At 29.9% G+C, this 24,164-nt stretch overlaps 2 protein-coding genes across 5 annotated transcripts; both read left to right on the forward strand.

Annotated features, from left to right (window-relative positions):
- Nucleotides 1-2,992: 2,992 nt before the first annotated feature.
- On the forward strand, nt 2,993-9,383 carry Shc (SHC-adaptor protein). 2 transcript variants are annotated; one of them, XM_088200314.1, is made up of 10 exons: nt 3,030-3,249; nt 3,332-3,451; nt 7,499-7,569; nt 7,637-7,871; nt 7,938-8,101; nt 8,323-8,460; nt 8,518-8,726; nt 8,792-8,898; nt 8,970-9,092; nt 9,240-9,383. In XM_088200314.1, the coding sequence occupies exons 2-10, from the start codon at nt 3,356-3,358 to the stop codon at nt 9,378-9,380; spliced, it is 1,284 nt and encodes a 427-aa protein (XP_088056440.1). In that variant the 5' UTR covers nt 3,030-3,249; nt 3,332-3,355; the 3' UTR covers nt 9,381-9,383. The 2 variants fall into 2 exon arrangements, with proteins under 2 accessions (XP_088056439.1, XP_088056440.1); XM_088200313.1 differs by having other exon boundaries at nt 2,993-3,451.
- A 4,864-nt stretch (nt 9,384-14,247) lies between these two features.
- Nucleotides 14,248-22,778, forward strand: LOC148228721 (dual specificity protein phosphatase 3). 3 transcript variants are annotated; one of them, XM_088200246.1, is made up of 5 exons: nt 14,303-14,335; nt 15,224-15,268; nt 17,229-17,303; nt 19,040-19,227; nt 19,737-22,778. In XM_088200246.1, exons 1-5 carry the CDS (start codon nt 14,318-14,320, stop codon nt 20,158-20,160), a joined length of 750 nt encoding a protein of 249 aa, XP_088056372.1. In that variant the 5' UTR covers nt 14,303-14,317; the 3' UTR covers nt 20,161-22,778. The 3 variants fall into 3 exon arrangements, with proteins under 3 accessions (XP_088056374.1, XP_088056373.1, XP_088056372.1); XM_088200247.1 differs by lacking the exon at nt 17,229-17,303 and having other exon boundaries at nt 14,284-14,335; XM_088200248.1 differs by lacking the exons at nt 15,224-15,268; nt 17,229-17,303 and having other exon boundaries at nt 14,248-14,335.
- Nucleotides 22,779-24,164: the final 1,386 nt, after the last annotated feature.

The raw sequence follows: 24,164 nt of genomic DNA on the forward strand, positions 1-24,164 counted from the left end.
TTTTCGAAATCTTCCAAACGAATAAATGCTTTACAAGAGTTTGTAGCTAGAAGACTTCCTTCTGTTACACCTACAAGATGGAATTATACATCACGGTTAAGTAACACAGTGCAAAAATACAGAAATGAATTTACGGACTTTTTTCGAGACGTCGTGAAAAATTGTGAACTATGGGACCCCGACACTGTAATAAAAGCACGAGGTTTTCTTAGCTTTTTGGAAGATTTTGAAACAAGAAAACTTCTCCACATATTTTCAAACCTTTTTGGAAAAACTGATGTGTTATACAACATTTTACAATCCAAATCTTTTGACATATTATATTGCTGTAAGAAAGTTACCGAAATTTAGCAACAACTCAGACATGAACAGGAAAATAATTATGAAACATTATGGGATTCTTATGTAACGGAAGAAAATTATCCAAGACTGAGTAATGATTTGCTTGTTGAAGAAAAGCACGCGTTTAGCCAACTATTTAATACAATAGTTGATAATATATGTAAGCAAATTGAAAACCGTTTTTCTTCAATGTCCAAATTGGAATATTTTCACCTTCTGGAGAAAGAAAAATATGAGCAATATAAAGAAAAATTTCCAAATGAATTACTTACTAAACTGCAACAATTCTATGGAGCATTATTTGATTCTATAAGTTTAAAAAATGAACTTGCTGTTCTTTATCATTTACCTAAATTTGCAGAGAAATCTGTTCATGAGCTTGTACAATTTATGAACACAAATAATCTTGAGTCAGGTTTTCAGGAAATAGATAAATTAGGCATACTAATATTAACTCTTCCAAGCAGTACTGCTTCAGCAGAACGTTCATTTTCTGCTCTGAAACGAATTAATAATTGTTATCGAAGTACCCAAGGCCAAGAAAGGCTATGTGGCCTTAGCTTGATTTCAATAGAAAAAGGGATCCTTATGGATATTAAAAAGAAGAGCACTTTTTATGACAGCGTGATAGAAAAATTTATGATTAAAGAAAGAAGATTAGATTTTATATATAAATAATTATAAGTTTATGTTTATTGGAAATTTGATATTTTTATATAATAATATTATAGATTAGGTTTGATGTTTATTTATTTATTTATATATGGGAAAAAGCTGTAAGGCAGTTTAGGCATGTCAAAACCTCGGCTAATAAAAATGAAAAAATGTACGTTTTTTTTTATTTTTTATAGCACACCCAATATTAACACCCACCGTACGCCACTGATATGTATGTATTATTAGCATTATTTATATTTATAACACTATGTTGCCATAGTTTATCTGTTCATAACGCCATTGCCACAAACAAGTTAGCGCTACAAAAAATCTCTTTCGTGTTTCAAACGCGTCTATTTACTCTCTTCGTGAATCTTAAATACGTGGAACACGACTGACCCCTACTATATTATTATCCCTTAATTGATTAGTGATGTCGAAAACCCTCCCTAGTCTCACTCGCGACAGCCCAGGTAGAAGGTACAAAGTCTTCTCCTTTAATCTTAAGGACCCACTGAGGGGGGGGACTGCACAACACCATTTCGAACACACACTGCAAGCACAACGTGACTACAACTAAAGATAAGCGAAAAATCAATGCTGCCAACTGAATGAAAATAACTTATATTTATTATTTTTTTAATAACTCTGGTATTGCAGTTTTGACGTTGAACACTAAATATTACAATTATTTCCGAAAAAATAGATTTCTATATTATTTACGCAAACATCTAAAATGAAATGCAGCTTTCTACTTAATACTACTATTTTCAAAAAACTACTTTATGAAAATAGTTTTATTAACTGATTTTTATGTAATGTTTTGTGGAGGAAAATGAATAGGTATTCCATGTGTACTGTGTAACTAAAAAAAGTAGTTTCACAAAGCTCGGAGCACTATGTACTGCACAGTCTATATACACACTGTATGTGGACGAAGAGACCTGAGAGACACTGAGATGTGTAGGAGATTAGGGAAACAAACTTGCACCAACGGATTAGTGAACTGGTTTAAATTATTTTCATCATTTTTATTGTTGTAATTATGCTAATTTCAACTAGTTTGCGAGCAAATGCTTTTGTTTCTAATGTGTACTCTCCTTTTAAGTGTTAACACAACTACAAGAATTATTTAATTTACCATAAATATATATGTATTGTACATAAAAACCGTTTGACTATACTTTTCATTCTGCTAAATGGCAAAATTAGAAGTATGATTCATGAATAAATTGTACGTCATTATTTTTCCAATAATCAGCATCTGAAAAACTATATAAATCACTATATACATTCAAGGCAAGTAACAACTTTTATGAGCCCGTGTCATTTTTTTCTTGTTAAAATAATGATATAAAAGATAAAATGCTTAGTGCCTATAAAAATTTAAAATTATAATAAATTATCGATCGTTACTGTACATGCCAATACTAAAAATCGCACAGCTAATTTTAACTAGCATAATGAAATATGTGTGACAAAAATTATAAAATTCTTAAATAAGTTATTACACAGATTATATAATTAAATACATACAAAAAAATATTATTTTATTTAGGAATATGGGCGCAAGTTTCAATTTTTCAATTTCTTTTAATGTTTTTTTCTTAATCTTAATGTTTTAAATAAAGCATGTGACATAATTCGCAATAAAAATATCTTATATGTTTTCATAAATTCTTTTTAGAATGCCAATTCCCCTATTTCCCTTTATGTTTCATTGTACTAACAATGTTTTCTGTAAAAATATAAAATTGTCGCTAATGAAAATAAATATATTTTTAATATAGTAGTCAGTTTGTGTTAATATTGCCACAAAAATCCTAATAAAAATAATAATATTTTTGATGTAATAAAAGTTAGTGATTCTGTACTGTATTTTTATAATTTATATTTTTGCCAATATTTTGTATTTTTATAATAATTTTAATCAACTCCATTATTTTTATTTTGGTTTTAGTTTATTTATGGCCGCGAAAACTCGTTTTGGACCATAGACAATAAACAGGATACTGACCGCTATCTATGGCTCAGTTGTCAATTTAATATGACAGACTGATGGGTGTACTGTTATATTTTCCGTTCTTTTTCGCTCGGCTGTGCCAAATTTTAATAAAACTGTATTAGATTCTCAATCTAATATCTCCATTTGCTATTATTTATCGTATGCTGTGTGACGTTTGACGTTTCGCAGCGTTTAAATTCGCATATCCTTTGATTGTTCGAGCGTCATATGACTCATCGCCACCGGTTCGTTCTGATTTTACACTTTATCAGACATTTCTTTATAAAACCGACTCAAAGCAATTCTGTGGAAATGTCAAATTGACAGTTGCCGGCCAGAAATTTCATAAAAATGTCGGAGAATGGCTCTTTCATCGCTAAACCGGCGAGAGGATGGCTTCATCCTGACTTGCTGGTCTCTAAGGATGGAGTATCGTACACGGTCAGAGTGAGTATACACCTTTTAATAATTATGATGTAGTTTAAAAGTGTTGTTGCATATGAAATTACATGTTTAATTCACAATAGAACTTGTGAGTAAAGATAATTTAAATAACTTTTAAATGTTGATTTTTCTTGACCAAATTAAAATTCAATGTATACTAAATTATACAATGTATGTTCTTAGTGTCGTATGTATTTGAATAAATTGCATCTATCTTATAACCTTATCTCAACGAGTAAACATGAAATATAAAGGATGATTCCTTTAGTAAAACAAAATACCAATAACTATTTTTTCCATACGTGGAAATGAAGAGGCGTAGAACTCGTGTAGAACCTGAATACGAAGAAAATCGAAATATTATCGAAACTAGTGCGGCCTCTGATGTTAATGCATTTGGAGAAAACCGAATCGAAAATGTGACAAAATATCAATAAAACCAGTTCTGAAATTCATGTTGATCACCCCAAAGAAAAAAAATGCAAGATTTTATTTATTAATAATTTATTTAGCTAATATAGCTAATTTTTTATACACTGTGGTGGACCACACAGATGGCTCTCGTTTGTAGGGAATCTTATTCTTGAAACTCGCGTTAATTACTCTAACCAAAAGTGATTATTTATCAATAAGAATAAACTAGACAATAGTGTGATCACACAAAGGCTCTCGTTACGACTAGAACTAAATAACACGCAACGATTCTCTGGTGCATTGAATGAATATTTCTTTGTTACGAAACGGTCATGGAAAACAATATATCACCGGCAGACAAATAACATCAAAATATACATATAAAACATAATATAAAAAATGACCTAAATATTATAATTTATTTCCTAATGCACAAAGGTGTTTCTTTATTCTATGAAGGAAACCCGCTTTATTTTTATTTTTGCAGGTTGTCCTAGATATATTATTATACAAATTCACACCTCCGTACGATATTTCCCTGGCCGTACTCGTTTCAATTTAAGGATAGTTAGATATAAATCTAACTATCCTTAAATTGTTTATATTTCTAGTATTAAATTTATGTATATCTCATTTCCTCTACCTTATTAATATTTTTTATTTTAGGTATAGGTATAATAGTAGCAATTTTCGAATTATCGGACATTTCTTCTTCGGAGAGTGCTTTATTTACTAAATAGTGTTATTTAGTTCCTAGTATTTTCCATGTTTCTTTAATTATATTTACATCCAATTCATCAGTACTGTTTTTTTTTTAATTTACAAATTATGTTGTGAATTTCTTCTAAAGATACTGATATAAATTCTCAAAACTTCACAATAAATAATTCATTATTGTATTGTACTAATTTATTAAACTGAGGTATTGAATTCACAATCTCTTCGATACTCTCAATGTAGTATGTATTCATATTTTCTGCTTCTTTATATATATATTTCCATCAATCTCCATATTTATTATATCGTTTTGATTAGGATTAATTAATTTTTTTATTGTTTTCCACATCTTATTCGGGTTATTTTTATTTCATCTATCGACTTTTTTTAGCTATTCCTAATATTATTTTAAATATTTTATGATTCCTCTCTTCTCTTTAAAGCATTTTTAGCATCATCATACCTGGGCTTACAGCTGAATTCCAAGCTTATATTTAATAAACATATTTTGAACTTCGCTCTAAAGGGCTTGCCGCCATGGCGACCCTTAGACTGATATTTAATAGAAAAAGCGCACTAACTAAAAAATAAAATTTTTATCTATAAACAATTAATTAGACCCATTTTAGCATATGGAGTAACACCAGTAATACTAGTTTCTATAAATTACAAGTCATTCAAAACAAAGCTTTAAAAATAATATATAATACGTGTTAAAAAATTGCATATTATCCTTCATATACCAACAATTAAAGAACACTGTCATTTTCATACCAGAAAATATTATAAAAATATCTCGCGAAACCACACTCACCAACTAATCTCGTGTATTGGTGACTACGATAAAACAACATTATATTTAAATACAAGCACATATTGCTATAGAGACTAAAAACAACTCATCAATAATTCCAGTTCTCCAATGAAATGTATAATACTCAAATCGTCATTTAATTTTATTGATTTTTTTGTCTCCTGTATTTTAATTTTTTATTGGTTTAAATTGTAAATGGTTTTGTATTTTTTCTCTTAAATTATAACCACAAACGTTTTGGTTTATATTCCTATTTTTTTCATTAAATTTAGATAATAATTAATTGTAAACATGAAAATAGTTATAAACCAGTAACATGTATATTATATAATATATAATTATTATGTCTGTAAAATTATTTATATTTGAAATAAACTTATATAAATAATAAAAAAACGTCATAATTAAACCATGGTTTTGGGTTGAATCAATATTCTGTTCTAAAATTATATTGACTTTATTTTATTATCCACAATATTCTTATAAATATTGTTCCATATCGTATTAACATCCATGTTCTCTACATTCCAGTCACATTTTTATAATTCTAATTTTAATTTTCTAAAATGCATTTTTTTATCATAATTACACTATGTTTTTCTATTTAAATATATACAATAAAATTATCAGTAATTCTTAGAGTTGTTTTCATTTCACATTGCACTCTTTTACTTTTGGTAAAAACTTAATCTATTAATGTGCTCGAGTTATTAGTTGTTTTTATATTGTGAGATATGAAGTGGAAATAGAATCTGAATCAAGGGTAAAACATTCACAATTGTATATGCAATATGAAACTGTCAATTTTAATAATCCAACCACATAGAATGTTAGTTCTGAAAAATTTATATCCTATTTAGTATGTCACGGCTTGAACTTGTTTACTATAAATAATAATAAGTAGTACTGCGAATAAATAGAATGTTTTATTGTAAATTTATGTCTTCCATTTTTATTGGTTTAAAAAAGCTTAATTTTTTACAACTAAATTTTATTAAATTAAATAATGAAATTAATTCTTTCATAATGTTTTTGCCATTTCGCTATTAAAAAATACATATAGAATATGTCGCATCTATAGCCACAAATCAATGCAAAAATACAAACACAACATATTTTTACTTTAGTGTGAACAAATGTAACACATCTTACTAAGTTTTTCAATATACTTGGGCTAAAAAATGCTAGAATTAGACATAAAAGATGCTTGCAACTTAAAATTATACCATAAATCTCTAATATGTTTTCTGAATTAATATCCATTAAACGATAAACTGATATAAACATAAGAAAATGACAACTCCATAGAGATTCTCCGACATGGAGGCTGCATGACGTGGGACTTTGACATAATTGTACGAAGAAAGTAAAAACTTTATACTTATAAAAATAAATGCACGCTCTGCAAAGTACCGTATAAAGTAAAAAAAATTAAAATTCATCAACGAATTCAGCAACAGATCCGAATAGAGTGATTGATGTAATGACGAAACCCGTCAAAATTAAACTATAACTTCTGTGTAAATATTAAATTATTAGTAATTTTTTATATCACTCTATCTTTTACAATAATATCAGCGAGGAAAACAACATTTCCCACAATATTTGTCAATACTGTGTACAATTGAGGATGTGGTTAAATTTGGGTTTTAAATAATATGAGCTACACTTTTTAAAATAATGTAATGATAAACCTTATTGATTATAAACATATGAAATTTTCCTTTATGAATACTCTGAATTGACTTGTTATCTAATATTTATTGGCTTTGGCTATGGAAACCAGGAACATGTTCTGCCATCTCCTGTTCAGGCTTTATCCTCTCACTGGCTTTTTAGTCGCAAGAGCATCATTGATCTGACTAACCCTCTTATATTGTCTCCGTCTTCTATGCAGTTTACTGTACTCGGTTTCCGCTTCAATAGTGATAGGGAGATTTGACCATTCCTCTCAATACTTCCGTTTATTTTGGACTAAAAACTTCTCTATATGGTATTCATCTTTACTTCTAATACTAATAAATAGTTATGTATATTTAAATTTAATTTTCCTTCTAAAACTGAACATGCCATTATTGATGTATTAAGAAGTTTTTATTTTACAGTATATCGGCTGCTTAGAAGTGTTTACATCTATGAAAAGTTTAGATTTTGAAACTAGATCATTGGTTACAAAGTATGTATGTTTAATATTGTAATATTTTCATCAAATTATTTAACATACTATTATTACATTATTTCAGAGAATGCATAAATAGGGTGTGCGAAGCCGTCGGTTTAAAAACAGCCGACAAGAAACGAAGAGTCGACAAAAGAGTGACGCGAGCCATCGCCGATAAACCTCGCATGAATCACGCTGGCGCTAATGTATCTCTCACAATATCTAGCAAAAGTCTATCGCTTAGCACGCTGGAAGGGGGCGAAATGATAGCTCGTCATGATATGCCGCGAATATCGTTCGCTTCTGGTGGAGATGCTGTAAATAACTTATTTACTTTGTATTTATAAAATATGTACATATATTAATCAATATTTATGTTGCAGGATACTTTAGATTTTGTGGCGTACGTTGCAAAAAATCTTCAAGATTGGCGAGCATGTTATGTCGTCGAATGCGGCGGAGGTTTAGCTCAAGACGTCATTTCGACTATAGGACAAGCATTTGAATTGCGCTTCAAAGAATTTCTTACCAAACCAGTGAACTTAAAGTAAGCATAATTTATGAGTTGTTTTATAACTGATTAAAGAACACAAAAAAATGTATATAATATATTATTGGAAGAAAAAGATTTTTTTTTTATTATAGAGGAATATCTTAAATATTAATTATTATTCGATTATTTAAAGAGATATTCACATATTAAGATAATATGTACACTTAGTGTACATTACAGGAAAACAAAGGTTAATGTATATTTTTATTATATAGTAAAACTCTTCAAAGTCTACGCCATACAGATAGGGATTATTACAATGATTTACCCGGTAAAACGCCGCCTGATGTTGCACCGCAACTAGGAACAACTCCGCCTGTTCCTCCACTTCCGACTAACAACGGCCAAAATAGGTATGTACTTATATTACAATTGCTTTTCATTATTTTTCATACAATTATTTGATTTAGTTGTAGTTCACGTACTCCAGTTCCACTGACAATTGCAACAAATCTCACCGGAGGCTTGAGTGTCGGAAATTTAATTGATTTGAGTAGTCCGCCTCCGACTGGACAACCGTCTTCCGCGACACCGATCCACGAACATAATTATGTCAATGACACCTCCCTCCTTACACCGCATAGCTCGACACAACCGGCGAAAGATGTTTTTGGAATGTGTGAGTATTTTAATTTATTATCTAATTCAAAATCTGAACTTTTCATTAATATTTAATTATTACAGCACCATTCTCTGCCACAATCGATAAATTGACTCCTATAGAGCAACACTCGTTACTACAATCTGAACCTTGGTTTCACGGTCCAATCAGTAGAGCAAATGCTGAAAAGGTTTGTTTATGTGATACACAATGCTTTATTTGCATATAAAAATCAATCTAATGCTCTTAAAAATATTTTAGCTCGTTATAAATGATGGCGATTTTCTTGTACGGGAATCGCAAGGATCTCCTGGTCAATATGTTCTAACTGGCGTTCAACAAAATCAAAGGAAGCACTTACTGCTCATTGATCCGGAAGGAGTTGTAAGTCTATACTACTATACTAATTTAATATAAAAGAAATACTATTTTTAATTGCCACATTTTTTTATATTGACTGACATACAGATCCATATTAGTTATCGGCTGTATTATGACAAATTACAATGAAAAATGTATTTATGATTTCAGGTTAGAACCAAAGATTTGGTATTTAAAAGTATATCTCATCTGATAATCCACCATTGTACGAATCAATTGCCGATCGTGTCGGAAGAGAGTACGCTTGTGCTAAAGAATCCGATAGCGAGGGGACACTCGAATCAGAAATAAAAATAACTATATTGAATTATGCACAAATTATATATCACACAAAATTCATATTTTGTAACGCTCATTTTACAGTTTCATATATAAAATGTTATTATAATAATCATGCAATTATTATTATATAAACGCTAAATGTTTAGGGAGCATATATTATATTAATATAACTACTACATATATATTTTTAGAATGACTATTAATGGGTGTTGATTTAATAATACATATACTTTTAAATATAAACTTTATATATATTAACTACAATATTTCGATTGAATTGTTACCATGCATTATGTAATTATAAATGATTTAAAAATATTCTCCCCGTCCCAGTTAATGATTTACGCACAATTAGTGAAATTATGTATAGAATAATCGTCCCTGCTATTATATTCTTAGGTGACTATTGCTATCCAAATGCAATTTATCAAAGCCAAAATGTATTAGTGTATATTATAACAATGTAAAATTAAACAATATCGCAACATATCTCATATGATTGCTTTTCCTCTATCGGTGCAGCCAAAATTTAACGTTTATTTACAAATCTCACGTCTTGATATATTATTAAACTCATCAAAATCTTATATTATAGATTTAATCGTTGTTAATGTCATCTGCTTTTGTGTAGTTGAATCAAAATTGAATTTAAAAAATATACGTACGTTTTGATCTTCTGGAAGGAAAGAAATACTGTTACCTATGAAATTGTTACAATTGCATATTATCTAATTGTTTTAAAACACTGACGAGTTGTACGAATTATATATTATATATATATATATTTTTTTATATTTACTTACCTGTAATCTGAATGTAAATTGTGATTATATGATCCTAATTTGTGATTAATATGCGTATTTTTATATAAAAATTAATGCGATATAAATTTAACAACACTGACTGAAGAGAAACTTTATTTTCATTTTTTTATTTATACATTCTACTCGCTTACCTCATTAGTTTTTATTTTTTAATACAATGTTCAACAGTAATTATTTCTATTGAATACATTTGTATATACGTATTTATATTTTTATACTTAACCCAATGAAAATGTTTGTTACTTAAAAACGTGCATATACTCCATATACTTTGTATCTATAATTATTGTTATTAATTTAATCCAACTATATTGCTAATATAATTTTTAGTCATTAGTGTAAGAATGTCATGAAACAACGTTCTGTATTTAATTTTTATCTAATGAAAATAAATGAATTGCATTATAATGTTGTTTACTTATGTGTACATAATTTTGATATATGTATAGTGACATTGAAAATGCTAGATACAGTGACTAATATTTTATTTCCCAGTTCCTTGATATAAAGCCATTTACCTGGTTATCGATTTCTTCCCCTTTAAATTTTATTAGGGAACGAAATAGAAAAAAGAAAAAAAAAACATTCTTTTTTTCTTTTATATTATTTATTTAATAATCATTTGTTATTATTGCCGTTAGCATTTAACTAGTAGTTTTTATATAAGTTGTTTATTAACGGATTCGAGTGACATTTTATTCTTTCGCGATGTTTGCTCTTTAGTTTATCGAAGTATTCAGTTAGTGTCTATTTTTAAGTCCCGATGGATAATCGAGTTGCGGACAAACCAATGAGCAAGTACTTTTGAGAGTTTTGTTATACATTTTTAGCTGGGTAAGTTTATTTGTGGCATAGGTGTTTTTTTCTTCTACGGGTAAACATAACTGCAATACTTTTATGGGGATTTGCTGTTACCAGCCATTTGTCAAACCATTTCTAAATGGTGTTGAGTTTTTTTTGAAGGCGAAGTACTGTTCGGTGAGGATTTTTGTATGAGAATAGTATGGCGGTATCGTCTGCGAATAGGAGAGTAATGATCTTTTTGTTTTGTTTTGAAGGAAAATCGCTGGTAAAAATAGTAAATAAAAGAGGTCCTAGTATTGACCCTGGGGAACGCCTGCCATAATAGGTATACAAATGAACAAATGGTTTTCTAATTTAATACGGAATGTTCTGTTTTTGAGAAATGATTTTATAATTTTGACCAGTTCTAGTGGAAATTTTAATTTAATGAATTTAAATAGTATCCCATCATGGTAAACTCTATCAAACGCTTTAGCTAAATCCAGAAATACTGCTCCTGTTGACATTTTCTTATCGAAGCTCGTTTGTATGTGATCCGCAACTCGATGCGCTGTTCTAAATCCGAACTGCTCTTTAGGTAAAATATTATTATCGATCACGTGTCTTAATAATCTAGATTGAATTAGTCTTTCGAAAATTTTACTCGCGACGGGTAAAAGACTAATCGGTCGATAGCTCGCTGGAAGACTTAGATCAGTACCCGGTTTACGTAGAACTATTACGTTTGCTTGTTTCCATGCCGTAGGGAAATAGAAGCGATTAAATGCCGCGTTCATGATATTATTTAAAAAACTTATGGTAATTGGTGGAAGGAATTTGAATTTGAAGAAATATTAGGTATGGAATCATTTATTGGTGCTTTACGACTGAGAAGTGTTCGAAGAATGTTTTCAAGTTCCGAGGACGAGGTTGGTTCAATACTATTATAAGTTTTATTGAGACTCTTTTAATTGTTTTTTCTATCTTATTCTTAAAGTTATCGTTAGTTAAGGATAGATTAATTGTGCACTTGTTTTGCAGGCTATCTGCGATTATTTCAGCTTTATCTTCTACTGTGTATACTAAAATTTTTTTGAATACTAACCGTTGATGCTAAATATTCAATACAATATGTATAGAATTTGGCAGCGTATGATGTTTGCATATTTTTTTGTGCCTTGTTCTTATTTAATCTATATCAACTTAATATTATTACATGATTAGGTTATTTCTTAAATTTGTTTTTATTCAAGTTCATTTTTTGGCATTGATTTGTTGAAAATTTAAAGTATATAATACAAATAATAAAATTCTGCAGCATAAGTATAGTTAAATATGAGTAATGTTGGTGAAAACTTCCAGACTTCTGACCTCTCGAGTCTGGATTTACAATTTTAATTGTTTCGCCATTTTTTGCTATCAAGCTAATATTTTATTTTTTAACCAAATCCCTGAACTGACATTTTTTAATCTGATAACCGTATTGACAAGCAAAATGTACTGTGTATAATTGCCACCCATCACCATCCCGTCGTCAAAGTATATTCAAATCTAATTTTGGTCAATACGAGGTTGCAAAAACAATTGTCACTTCTCAGAAGTCAAAAATTCACGTCAAACGCAATAAAATCGTGCCGGCGCCGTCGTAGTGCATATGCCCGGTAACAAGCGTTATTAAAAGTTTTAATACTAATGCTAGATAACCAAGCGTTTCCACTGCGACGGCACGATTTTATTGTTTTTGACTTGGAATCTAAACAGAGACCCTTTGAATTTGGCATGAAAATGCATTTCATTTAATGAAATACTATGAATTTTAATGAAATGGAAATATTAAAAAAATGACCGCTGACTGACCAACTTTTGCCCACTCCCCCTCTCCTGGAAGAAATTGAAATGATATCCCTTATTCTATTATGTTTCTATAGGATTCGACTTAGCAGAGAAATATCTTAAAAGATATGTACATTTAAATAAATACTTTGTTCAACAATTAAATTTAAATTGCTCTCTTTTCTATATTCGGAATTAGGTTATGTCTTAGTAAATCACAGCTATTTTGAAAAATACACACTTTTTTTATTATCGACTTTTTACTGTTTGGGGACTATTTATATGTATATATACATATATATTTATTTATATTTCATTATGGGCAAAACTTGGCGACACCCTGGTAACACTAGTGTGACTGTTTTTTCTCTCGACTGACAGCCCTCGGCGCGTTGCAGGCTCGTGCCACGATAATTGTATATTCACCATGTAAACAACTTCATATAATTAAATAAAACACTACTGCAGCGGCTCAATCTGTGTCTAATTGCCACCCGTCGCCAAAATACGTTAATTATAGTATTTCCAGATGAATATACAAAGAGTATGTGCCACACAATCAATAACAGTGAAGTAAACAATCCATTTTTTCTCTAATGTTGCACTATGCTATTCCAACTTTCAATAATATGGTATCGCCAGAGACGTCATTGGGGGACGGGGGTATTTGTCTGCCTTTTGATTTTAGCCAGAACTACAATGAAACCTAATGAAATTTAAATATTCAAAAAATTATCACATACTAAGCAACTTTTGCCCCCCCTCCCCCTCCTGTAAATATCTGAAATGACGTTCCTGGGCGTTGCAGCTAATTTTTTTCAACATATTTTTATAATTTATATAGTATTATGTTACTCAAAAAATAATTGTGGGCTTCGAAGGACCAATGATTATATACCTTAAAACGTGTTAATTTACACAGTGGCCACCCGATGGTTTATAATAATTATCAGCGAACGGGATCACATATTCACGAATAGCCGCTGCTAGTATCGGACGACAACTCTGGCGCACGATGCGCTGCTGACTCGCTTCCACTTTTGGCCAGAACATTTTTTTTAATCCTGGTGAAATCATTACAGCTGCGACGCTGAGAATTATTGTCAAGAAATCGACAAAATGTTATTCGCACTTGTCAATTAAAAATTTTGAATTCTCTAGCACAATAATTCGCGAGCACACATCGAATGATTAACCCTGTAATACTTGGGCTATGAAATATTTCCTCATCCATCATACTCAACAGGCATCACTTCTATGCTTCCTGCGGGGTAATGCCAAACAGGCAAGCTGTTGCTAAAAGTGCATATTATAAACAAATTATGCCAGCATTTGTTTTATTAGCAACGTAATACTTTATTAAATAGTAAAATGTACTATTTAGTTTTAATATAAATTGGAATAAAACAGCAAATATCACTAGCGTTAACACTTTTTAACGAATTGCAACACTATCGCCCTTGGCGCGTAGTGCGCAGGGCGGCTGACCAAAATAGAACGAGAACCATGAGCTGGCGAGACGCGGTAAAGTAGCTCTCTCTTAATAATTGCAATATTAACGATTAACCATTTAATTTTCGTCGATATTTTTCGACAATCGTTTCGTTCCGGCAACAATGGCTCATTTACGATCAAAACTTTTCACGTATTCCATCTACGTGACGTAATGCGAGTACTACGGTGTAACGTTATACTGTATGTTGTCTATTTATGTATTTATATTCGCCCACACTGTACAATAGGATAGTTTTAATTGAGTATTTCTACTCAAATTGTTGTAATACTGAATTAGTTTCAGCTGTAAAAGATAAATGTAGTAAAACATACACAGCTATACTTTCATTTACAAAACATGGATTTTATACACTAATACTACTTTTATATATAATTTCATGTACAAAATAAAAATGTTATACAAATCAATTAATTCATTTAATAGGGGAGAGATTGTACATTTGGAAAGATGTTCTTTAGAAAATGAAAATTTATTCAATATACCAAAAATCCGTAGAATTATTAATTTTTCAATTTTACAAAATTTTACTTCCTTATTATTATATTTCCGTTTCAATCCAAAAGTAAATATGTTTAACTATATTTATGCCTTTGCAAATTACCCATAAAATCTATTTACTTGTAATTTATTTATAATGATTCATTTCCGCAAGGCCTTGAAACAATAATTGTTTTAGCTCATGTGTCATGTGTTGCAATGTTATAAACATGCAGGTGCGATAGAAGTCCCTTTACTATTTAAAAATTCCGTCCAGCAAAAACCGCAAAAAATAGCCAGATTTTGGTATATTCTCGTATTTTAATTATATTTTCATTTTTATTATAAAACATGCATAACCTCTTTATATCCAAGATACTTTTTAATTGAGCTACAAATCTTTTAATTTTTTTTAATAGTCGCCATTTTTAAACAAGATGGCGGATCAGGCTGAGATCAGAGGGGTAAGGATAATAATTTATCTCTACGCGACATATTGAATTATTATATTAAAAGTAAAATTCCTTCATAAATATGACCCAAAAAACTGAACATACATAATTTTCATTGCTTAAAATGCATTATCACTTTATTAACGCCTTTTATCCAAGCCTCCTACTCAATTCACGCCACATTAGATATCAAAACAGGAGATTTTTTTTAGAATCAACTTTCAATATTTTTCATTATCAATTTTAACATTTTGTGTGAGTTAAAAATATTTTTATTTTATTGCTTTAATAATCAGAGTTCACTATATATTATCTAACTCCATAATTATCAACTTTACATTTCGCAGTAGAAACGCTTGGTTATCTAGCAATCATATTATCATTTTTTATAACAATATTACGAATTCCAAAAATTGAGAATCAAATTAAGCATATCTAAACCGAATTTTTCCCAATAGGAGAACGCAAAAAACGATTATCCCTTCTCAGAAGTCAAAAATCCATGTCAAAAGCAATAAAATCGCGACGCTGCTGACACGATTTTGTTGCTTTTGACGTGGATTTTTAACTTCTGAGAAGGGATAATTGTTTTTGCGCCCTCTTATTGACCAAAATTAAATTTGAATATACTTTGACCAATACTCTCGTAGTAATATCGTCCCTGTCATCTCTCCCATTGGTTCTTCTTATAAAGACCAGTACAATGATCTTGACACATGACTGAGTGAGTGCCGAATAGGTTTCTCAATGATTCTTACTTTTCAACTATTTGAACATTGAATAAAAAAAATGGATAAAGTATTCTTACATATTCGTATTTATAATTATAATATAATTTATTTAACCAATTAGTGCAAAAAAAAACAATTAATTACCAGTAAAATATTTTTTTATTAATAAACAAATTAACCGCGATCGAATTTTTGAATCGATTGAAATAAAATCTTTGCGTCATGAAACAACAAAAACGTAACACGAACTTCACAAAAAAATTTGCGACGCATACCTGTTTTTGAGATAAGCGTTATACGATAATGAATGGTCGGTCTTTCCAGCATTTTGTTTCATTCAACGAACGAATTCTGAGAATTTCGGTTATAGTAGATACGCAGATAAACATTCTATTCACAAATGTTTTTCCAAGGTGTAAAAGCATTTTTTATTGAGAAGAAGCGTCTCATTGTTTCGCATTTTGAAACAAAATAAAGGCGCATAAAGAACCATAGATTTTTTAAGTTTCTTTCGAGATAGTATAAACGAATATTTTACGAATATTTCGAATATTCGACCATTTTAACAAAGACCATAGAGACCATTTTAACAAAGGCTCCACGACTCTTCCTTATTTGACATTGCTGTCTGATTTTTATTGTATAACAGTATTTGTACAGTACACTGTATATCATACAACTCTTTAGCCGTCTAATTGACTGAATATGTCACACCTCCTAGCCACAAACCCCTAAAAATATATCAGCATTCAAACACCTTACATAGGTCGTCAGAATGGCATAAGTCAATCCTTAATAAGTAGTTAAAATAACCTAAAATTTTTTTGTAAAATATTCAGTATTTTTGGTCCACCATATACATTTTGTTCTGTACTATATCAATCTTATAGAACAAAATGCATATTTTGTAAAAAAAAAACAAGATTTAAATATAGCTTTGCGTCAATGAAATGTACATATAATTAAAATAATAAAAATCTCCCAATGTACAACACTCTCCTCTGCTATATTTAAATCGTTCTTTAAATCATATAATCATCACATTCTCTATATGTATAAACGGCATTATAACACCCACCAAAATGTGCTAATTGATTTTTTCTCATACCTACATACCACATTTTTTCAGAACGCTTAAAGTAAATATTTTCGCTTTTTATTAATTTTCATTGCAGAACGTCATCATTGTTTTAGCTGTGTTTAATAATTGCTTTTTTTTCATTTTGTGTCCATATCGGCAGGCAACGTTTCCACGAACGCATTTGTACTCGGCTGCTAGCGAGCAGAGGCTAGGCACCTACATAAGAACTCTTATGGTACTCCACAATGTTTCACACCAAATTATATAGTGTATTTTTAATTGCTGCATTGTTGGATCGACGTTTTGCCATTGGCTTTATTGTGAAACACTGAGCAGTCGTCGTAGATTTAATTATCGACTAATAGCCATGTTGCATGAGGAATTGGATGTTCAAATTTAAAATATGAAATGACGTTGGAGCTTCATTTATAAACAGTTTTAACTAAATCCGTACTCGTTTTTGTATATTTTCAATGACTAACAAACCAACTGAGTAGGCTGGTCGAAAAACGCCAATTGGATTATTGCCAAATCAGATTAAGGTACACTTTAATAAACCTTGATACTACATTTGGTTAATGACGTATAGTAACTTCTTGATACTTCAGATATATATTTTTAAGGCATAAAAATTTCAATTTGCATCTTGATTGGCATAAACCCAATCTCTTACTGAAACAAATCTGGAATTCAAAGACATCTGTTTAAGTTTAATTAAAAAGTATTCATATTTTAGTTCCAATTTTGTTTAAAATTATATGTCGCCACTGTAAATCAAATTTGTGATCTTTATCGTACTGTTTTACTGGTCAATAATATATTTTAATTTTTCCAGCAAACCCTATTTATTTTAAATTTAAATAAAAACATATATAATTCTAAATAAATATATGTAGAATGTTTATCAGATTTCTTACTAAGCTTTTTAAATTTTATTTTATTAGTGGTTAGTCTTAATTTCTTCTATAAGCAGTTTAATTTTTCAATATAGGGGAAAATTTTTTACAATGCGGATTTGAAAAAATAGCAAATATTTACAAGCCTTTTGCAATTATTTTGATCATTGTCAACGCATTAGCTAAAGAGCTGACGCTCAGATAGCACTAGAGAGAAGATATTATACTTATAATTGCCATTAATACTGACATACAAGATAACACAATATATAATTAAGATCTGTATTTTTATTCCATATAAGCCTAATTTGATTAGATACAGTCAAACTATTTGTGTTTCTCTATACATATTTCAATATACGACTGAAAATACCAGCACAGATCAAGGATTTAAGTAACTACTTATCAATGTTGTAAAAAAAATAATGAGTAATTATTATGATATTAATGCTAATCTTGGTAGTAAAATAAACTTATATAGATTGAATATATGTATATATAATAACATACTTGTCTATTTATAATACTAATGGTAGATGCAGCTACTAGTACTATATCTCTAAAATAATTATAAACACAAATGAGGTTCCAATGTCTGAGATAACAAAAATATTGTATGAGTGTTATGTTTAAATTAATATCACTATAATAACAATAATAGCATTTTTACTAATATAATCCACTTGAACATTCATTTACACTGCACATTTAGATTATTATTATTTATTTAAGCCCTTAGAATTAAATACATTTAGAAGATGTTAGATAATGTATTTAGAAAACGATATACTGTGAACCTAATGCGTGACAAAGCATCCCACTTTTAAATACCTAGACAAAAGCATTAGTAGTGTAACAGGTATGTAACATAATATATAGCGAAGGTCGGTCAGTTGTATTGTACTATGAAAAATCTAACAGCATCAGATAGTTGTATTTATGACATTATAACAACGATAGATCCACAAATGTATAACGTTGATTGTATGATTAGAATACGAGCATGGGTTTTGAATATTGCATTGAGGGGTTTCAAAATGCTGTTTGAAGTATTAATTAGATAAATCAATTTCAGAGCCCTAGCACTGGCAGCACTACTGCTCGCCATTTGCTCCATCTAGTGAACACCACAAGACCACCATCTTACACCCTTCCGAGCTACCGATCTCCATACACAACTTCCACTGCGTCGACTTCTTCGGAATCTTTGCTCCGTGATGTTGATTGCGATGAAGTCTATACACGCATATACGTCGGAAACGAGTAAGTATTCATAAATTGTATCAAGCATTATAATATAATGTGAGTTCAATTGGCTTCGTCTGGTTTTGGCTTAATGTAATTTATTCTTAAAAATAAACTCTTGTTAATTAGAAAAATGTTGATATAATAAAATGTAAAACTATTTTTTTTGTGACTTAAAATGATTTATAATCAATTCTTGAGTGTATCCTAATATATCTTTTATACCAAAAAATAGGGTACACAATTGAAATGTTTTATAAGCCATGCTGCTAATTAGTAGTATCCTTTTAAATATTAAAAAATGACTATTCATTATTATTCTACCGTCTTAAAATAAAGTAATTAATATTATAGCTATTTATCCAATACAATGTGTTTTGAAATTCAATGACTAATGTATCTAAATTCGATTTGGGTTATTTCAAAATACCTTATGACACATATCGATGAAAACATTTAGAACTTTTGGTTTTGGAACCGTTCCAAAAAGTTTATCTGCACATTCTTCTCATTCCGAAACGTTTCAGGGAAGCGGCCAAGTGCAAGAAGTATCTGAAAATGATGGGGATCACGCACGTGTTGAACACGGCCGAAGGTAAGCATTTCGGCCAGGTGGACACGGACCATCTTTACTACTTGGACTGCCCTCGAATCAAATACATGGGCTTCCCGCTAATCGACCATCCGTCCACCGATATCTCCCGATACTTTTACATAGCAGCCAAGTTTATCGCCGAGGCCATGTACACGGGAGGCAAGGTGCTCGTGCACTGCAAGATGGGCGTTTCGAGAAGCGCCACGTGCGCTATCGCCTACCTTATGATCGAGCGCAACATGTCCGCTTCCGAAGCCATCAGGACGGTCAGCAGAAACAGGAACATAAGACCTAACGATGGATTTTTACGTCAGCTCTGCAAGCTCGATCAAGAACTGGCTATATTACGAAAGTAAAAAACTAAAAGCTATTTATTTTTCCCACATTTATCATCACAATTTATTTATTTTTTATGAAGAAACTTTTAATTTAAATGTAAGATTATTAAAGTAATGTTTCTAAAATATATTTTCACATATCATGTTATTTTAGGATGGATTTATATATAAATAACGAGAATATGGAAAGCTAATATTTTTTTATGTATGCAATGGAATCATTAATATAATCGGCGTGAATAAGTACAAGGGTGGGTCAAATGAAAACTTAAAGTCTGTTTTATTGATAGAAAAAAGTACATCACATTACATAGTCTCTATAGTACTCAAAAAGTGTATGGTATCGCCTGTAGCACCTCTTCATTGGACCTGAACCTTTTTTCTCCAAAAGATGTGAGAATCACAGAGGGCGAGTATGCCAAATATTTAAGGCACTTAAAGTGCAGATCATCATGGATGATGTAGTATATTATGTCCATTACTCGATTGTGAAGAGTGCTCAATATGTCCACCACTTTGTACCTTTTTATCCACTCACACTTGCTGGAGTGTCTACTCAAAAATCGAACGACAGAATATGTACATGTTACAAATGCAGCGGCCATTTAAGGCTACTACTGTCACTTTGTGTTGCATGCCTGATTTGTATCATCTTAACTATATGTAACAATGCTGTCAATTTACAGGACATTTACAGTGGCATTTTTAATTTTTATCACACTATTCATTTGCCTCACCTTCGTAGATAAGTTTATTTTTCAAAACATTTTGGTAAATAATTTGATTTACAAAATAAAATGGAGTATTAACAAATTAATGTAATATAAAAATCAAAACTACAATTATTACAGCTTTAATTAAATATGTAATTTTGTAAAAATTGACAATTATTTTCACATTTCTTCAAGTACTGGTCCTAAAACACTGCCTTGTGATACTCCATTATTATTTTTTTACTTTAAATTTTTAATTCATTGAGATGGATATCTCCAATAAAAAAAACTACGAATATATTCACGCCAACCACAGAGTAATGTATGTACTTGTGATAGTAGAAGCGCTGCTAATTGTTATAGTTATTAAATTAAAAATAAATTCATGATTCCATTGTACATTTTTGCTTGTTGTACATAAATTGATAGTCGGACACGTTTCATCTTTTATATTTGATTTTCTTTACATACATCGTGTCAATCGTGAAGTTTTTACAAAAAATATTTTTATACTAAATCTTGTAATAGTGAAAATATCCGCTATGTATAAATTGCTGAGGAAAGGCTTGTGGCATATATTTTAATAAGGAAAACTTATAGATATTTGATATGAAGTATATATAGATGTGAGAGTAGCAATTTATATTTCGTGGAATTTCACAGTTCTCTTGCAACATTTGTAACTCGGCTGTACACACCATTGTCTGTTCAGAGAATGCTAGAATTCGTTCATAGGGATTCTTGCAATGTTTCATCTGCCTAATTACTCATTCCGACACCCACAGGTGGTCATTCTCACAGAGATGGCAACGATCCAATAAAACGTCTGCCATATGATCCGGATTTTGTCACAACTTTCACAATTCGATGTCACTGGTTTAAAATTACTTCCGATCGCTTCACACATTATCATATTTTTGAAGCACACATTTAGTCTTAGCATTTTTTGAACAGATAACAGGGCTTTTCAATGCTATTTTGAACTATGTTTCTTTTAACGTAGCCAGTGCCTTCTTTAAAACGGTTACATATATTAGAAGTTTTTAGAATGTTTGAGAAGCCTTGATCTTAGAACGTCAATCATTGTGATACTGTATTTATTTATTGTGATATGAATGTACATACATACTATACAAAATCAACAGAGAATATAGTACAAATATGTTTTAATTGGTACTACTACTGTAACTGTCGGGATATAATATAACTAAAAATGGTTCGTTTACATGGCCTATAGTAATTATTTTTCGATTCGTATTTGAAACGAGTAGTACAAAACACGTGGAACGAATACAAGCAGCAGTACCAAAAAAATAGTTATTTTTCTCATTTCTTTAAATTTTTTGTCAATCATCATTGTATTAGAGTTAAATTAAATAACTAGCTTATATAAAGGTTGTATTTATAAATCATAGTGTTAACTTCATATAAAATTAAGGGGAAATACAAATTTTGACTTCCCGAAACGATCTTCCTCGATATGGTGATTGAGATTTTTTTGCTGTTGGTTTTATAAAGAAATATGACAATACTTGTCTTCTCGTTTATTTATTTTTTTCAATACTGATGTACCTTAATAAATGTTACTGATATTTATATTTACAATTTAAAAAATATATCCAGGACGTCAATCAGAGTATTTCTTAAAAGTTACTATGTGTTTTTAGATGATCAATATTTTTATCATATAAAAAGAGAAATTAAATGATGAAATATAAAAATTATAACTAACGAATGTTTATATTTATTTTAGAGTGTATTTTATGAAATAATAATTTTAGCTATCAATGTATTTTTTCCTTATATATTATATATGTAATTTATTAATTAATATTTCGAACAGTTCAATGTTTCTATATTTAAAAATGATTTATTGTTAAAATAATTGTGATATATAGAACAAATATATTTGCTTATTTAACAGTGTGACTTTTATTTATCTCATTTATATTTTAGATAAACGGAACATAATATGGCAATATATTGCTTATTTTTCTTAATCAAATTCACCTAAATATTATACAAATCTACTTCCTAACAGCAGATTGCAAAGAATAAATAATTAAAGATTTTGTGTGTTTATTTTTATAGTATATATATACGTGTTTATTCTTGTAGTCTCTATTCGCCTTAGACAGGGACGTAATTTGTAGGGGGGGGGGGGTATTTGGCCAGAAAAATGTATGTCATGTAATGGAATAATAAGAAAAACGACCAATGACTGGCCAACTTTTGTCCCTTGAAATAACTAAAATGACGTCGCTGATTCTAAACCAGAAATTCTCGGATTATCCCTAAAAGAAAATCTAAAAAAACAGTCTTGAATCTATTGCAAAAATATTCTTTTAAATATGTCATTTTAGTGAAATCATATCGGAATAAATTATTACCTGTAGATACATATTTTTACCAGTGAAAATTGAATTTATCTGGCAGGTACTAATTAAATTATATGATTTCAATAATATATATATATATCATAATTTATTTACATGCGATATAAAAATGTTACAGTGAATGTGAATTTTTCAGTGAAGTCCAAATACATTTTCACCAGTAGATGTATATTTCTACAAGCAAAAATATAATTTAACTGATAAGCGCTAGTGAAATTAAATGCTGCTTTGCTTCATGGCAATAATTAAAAAATCGGAAACTTGGGAATGATGTAATTTTTATGAAATGCATTCCTTTGTATTGCATCGAGCATTTGGCTCAGTCAGATGAGTGAGTGAGTGGTGAGTGAATTTTATGGATATTTGCTCAAATATAAAATCGCAAATAAATAAAAGTCCTTTTGGTTGCAACGATCTGGGAGGTCCTGACAAGTTTTACTACAAATTGAATCATCTGCTAAAACAATCACAAATATAATGGGAGATTTTAGTGTATATGCTAAGACGTGGAGAAGAAGAGAATACAGTAGGATAATTTGGATTAGGCATCAAGAAAGAAAGAGGCTAGAAATTAGCACGATTTTGTAAGGCAAGAAATAATGGAAACAGTTTTCGTTCTTCCAAAAAAATATGTATACACCTGCAGATATAAAATCAATTTGTAAGACACAATAAAACAGAAATTTAAAAATAAATATAAAAAAATTTCCAGCTGCATCCTCAGATCACAATTTAGTGATTACCTCAAATCAGAATCTGTCAGAGAAACAAACATAAACAAACTAAAACATTCCTTTCAATTAATGTTTTGTAGAGATCGTCAGACAATTGCTATTTTTTATTGGTAAGAGCAGAAATTTGTGTTAAGGGTTACCATACTTTTTGAGTCAAGAATCAACAATATTTTATGTCC

This window comes from Plectrocnemia conspersa, unplaced genomic scaffold (genome assembly GCF_051122295.1).
Source record: "Plectrocnemia conspersa isolate PC_06_02 unplaced genomic scaffold, ASM5112229v1 ptg000012l, whole genome shotgun sequence".
NCBI classification, from domain to species: Eukaryota; Metazoa; Arthropoda; class Insecta; order Trichoptera; family Polycentropodidae; genus Plectrocnemia; species Plectrocnemia conspersa.

What these genes read in the sequence shown, in the direction of transcription:
- LOC148228721 (XM_088200246.1), top strand. An exon ending in CCTACATAAGAACTCTTATG is followed by an intron (nt 17,304 to 19,039) that starts GTACTCCACAAT and finishes AATCAATTTCAG; the next exon opens with AGCCCTAGCACTGGCAGCAC. An exon ending in CGCATATACGTCGGAAACGA is followed by an intron (nt 19,228 to 19,736) that starts GTAAGTATTCAT and finishes GAAACGTTTCAG; the next exon opens with GGAAGCGGCCAAGTGCAAGA.
- Shc (XM_088200313.1), top strand. Translation starts at nt 3,356, where the DNA reads ATGTCGGAGAATGGCTCTTTCATCGCTAAACCGGCGAGAGGATGGCTT. An exon ending in TCGCTTCTGGTGGAGATGCT is followed by an intron (nt 7,872 to 7,937) that starts GTAAATAACTTA and finishes TTTATGTTGCAG; the next exon opens with GATACTTTAGATTTTGTGGC. An exon ending in ACTAACAACGGCCAAAATAG is followed by an intron (nt 8,461 to 8,517) that starts GTATGTACTTAT and finishes TATTTGATTTAG; the next exon opens with TTGTAGTTCACGTACTCCAG.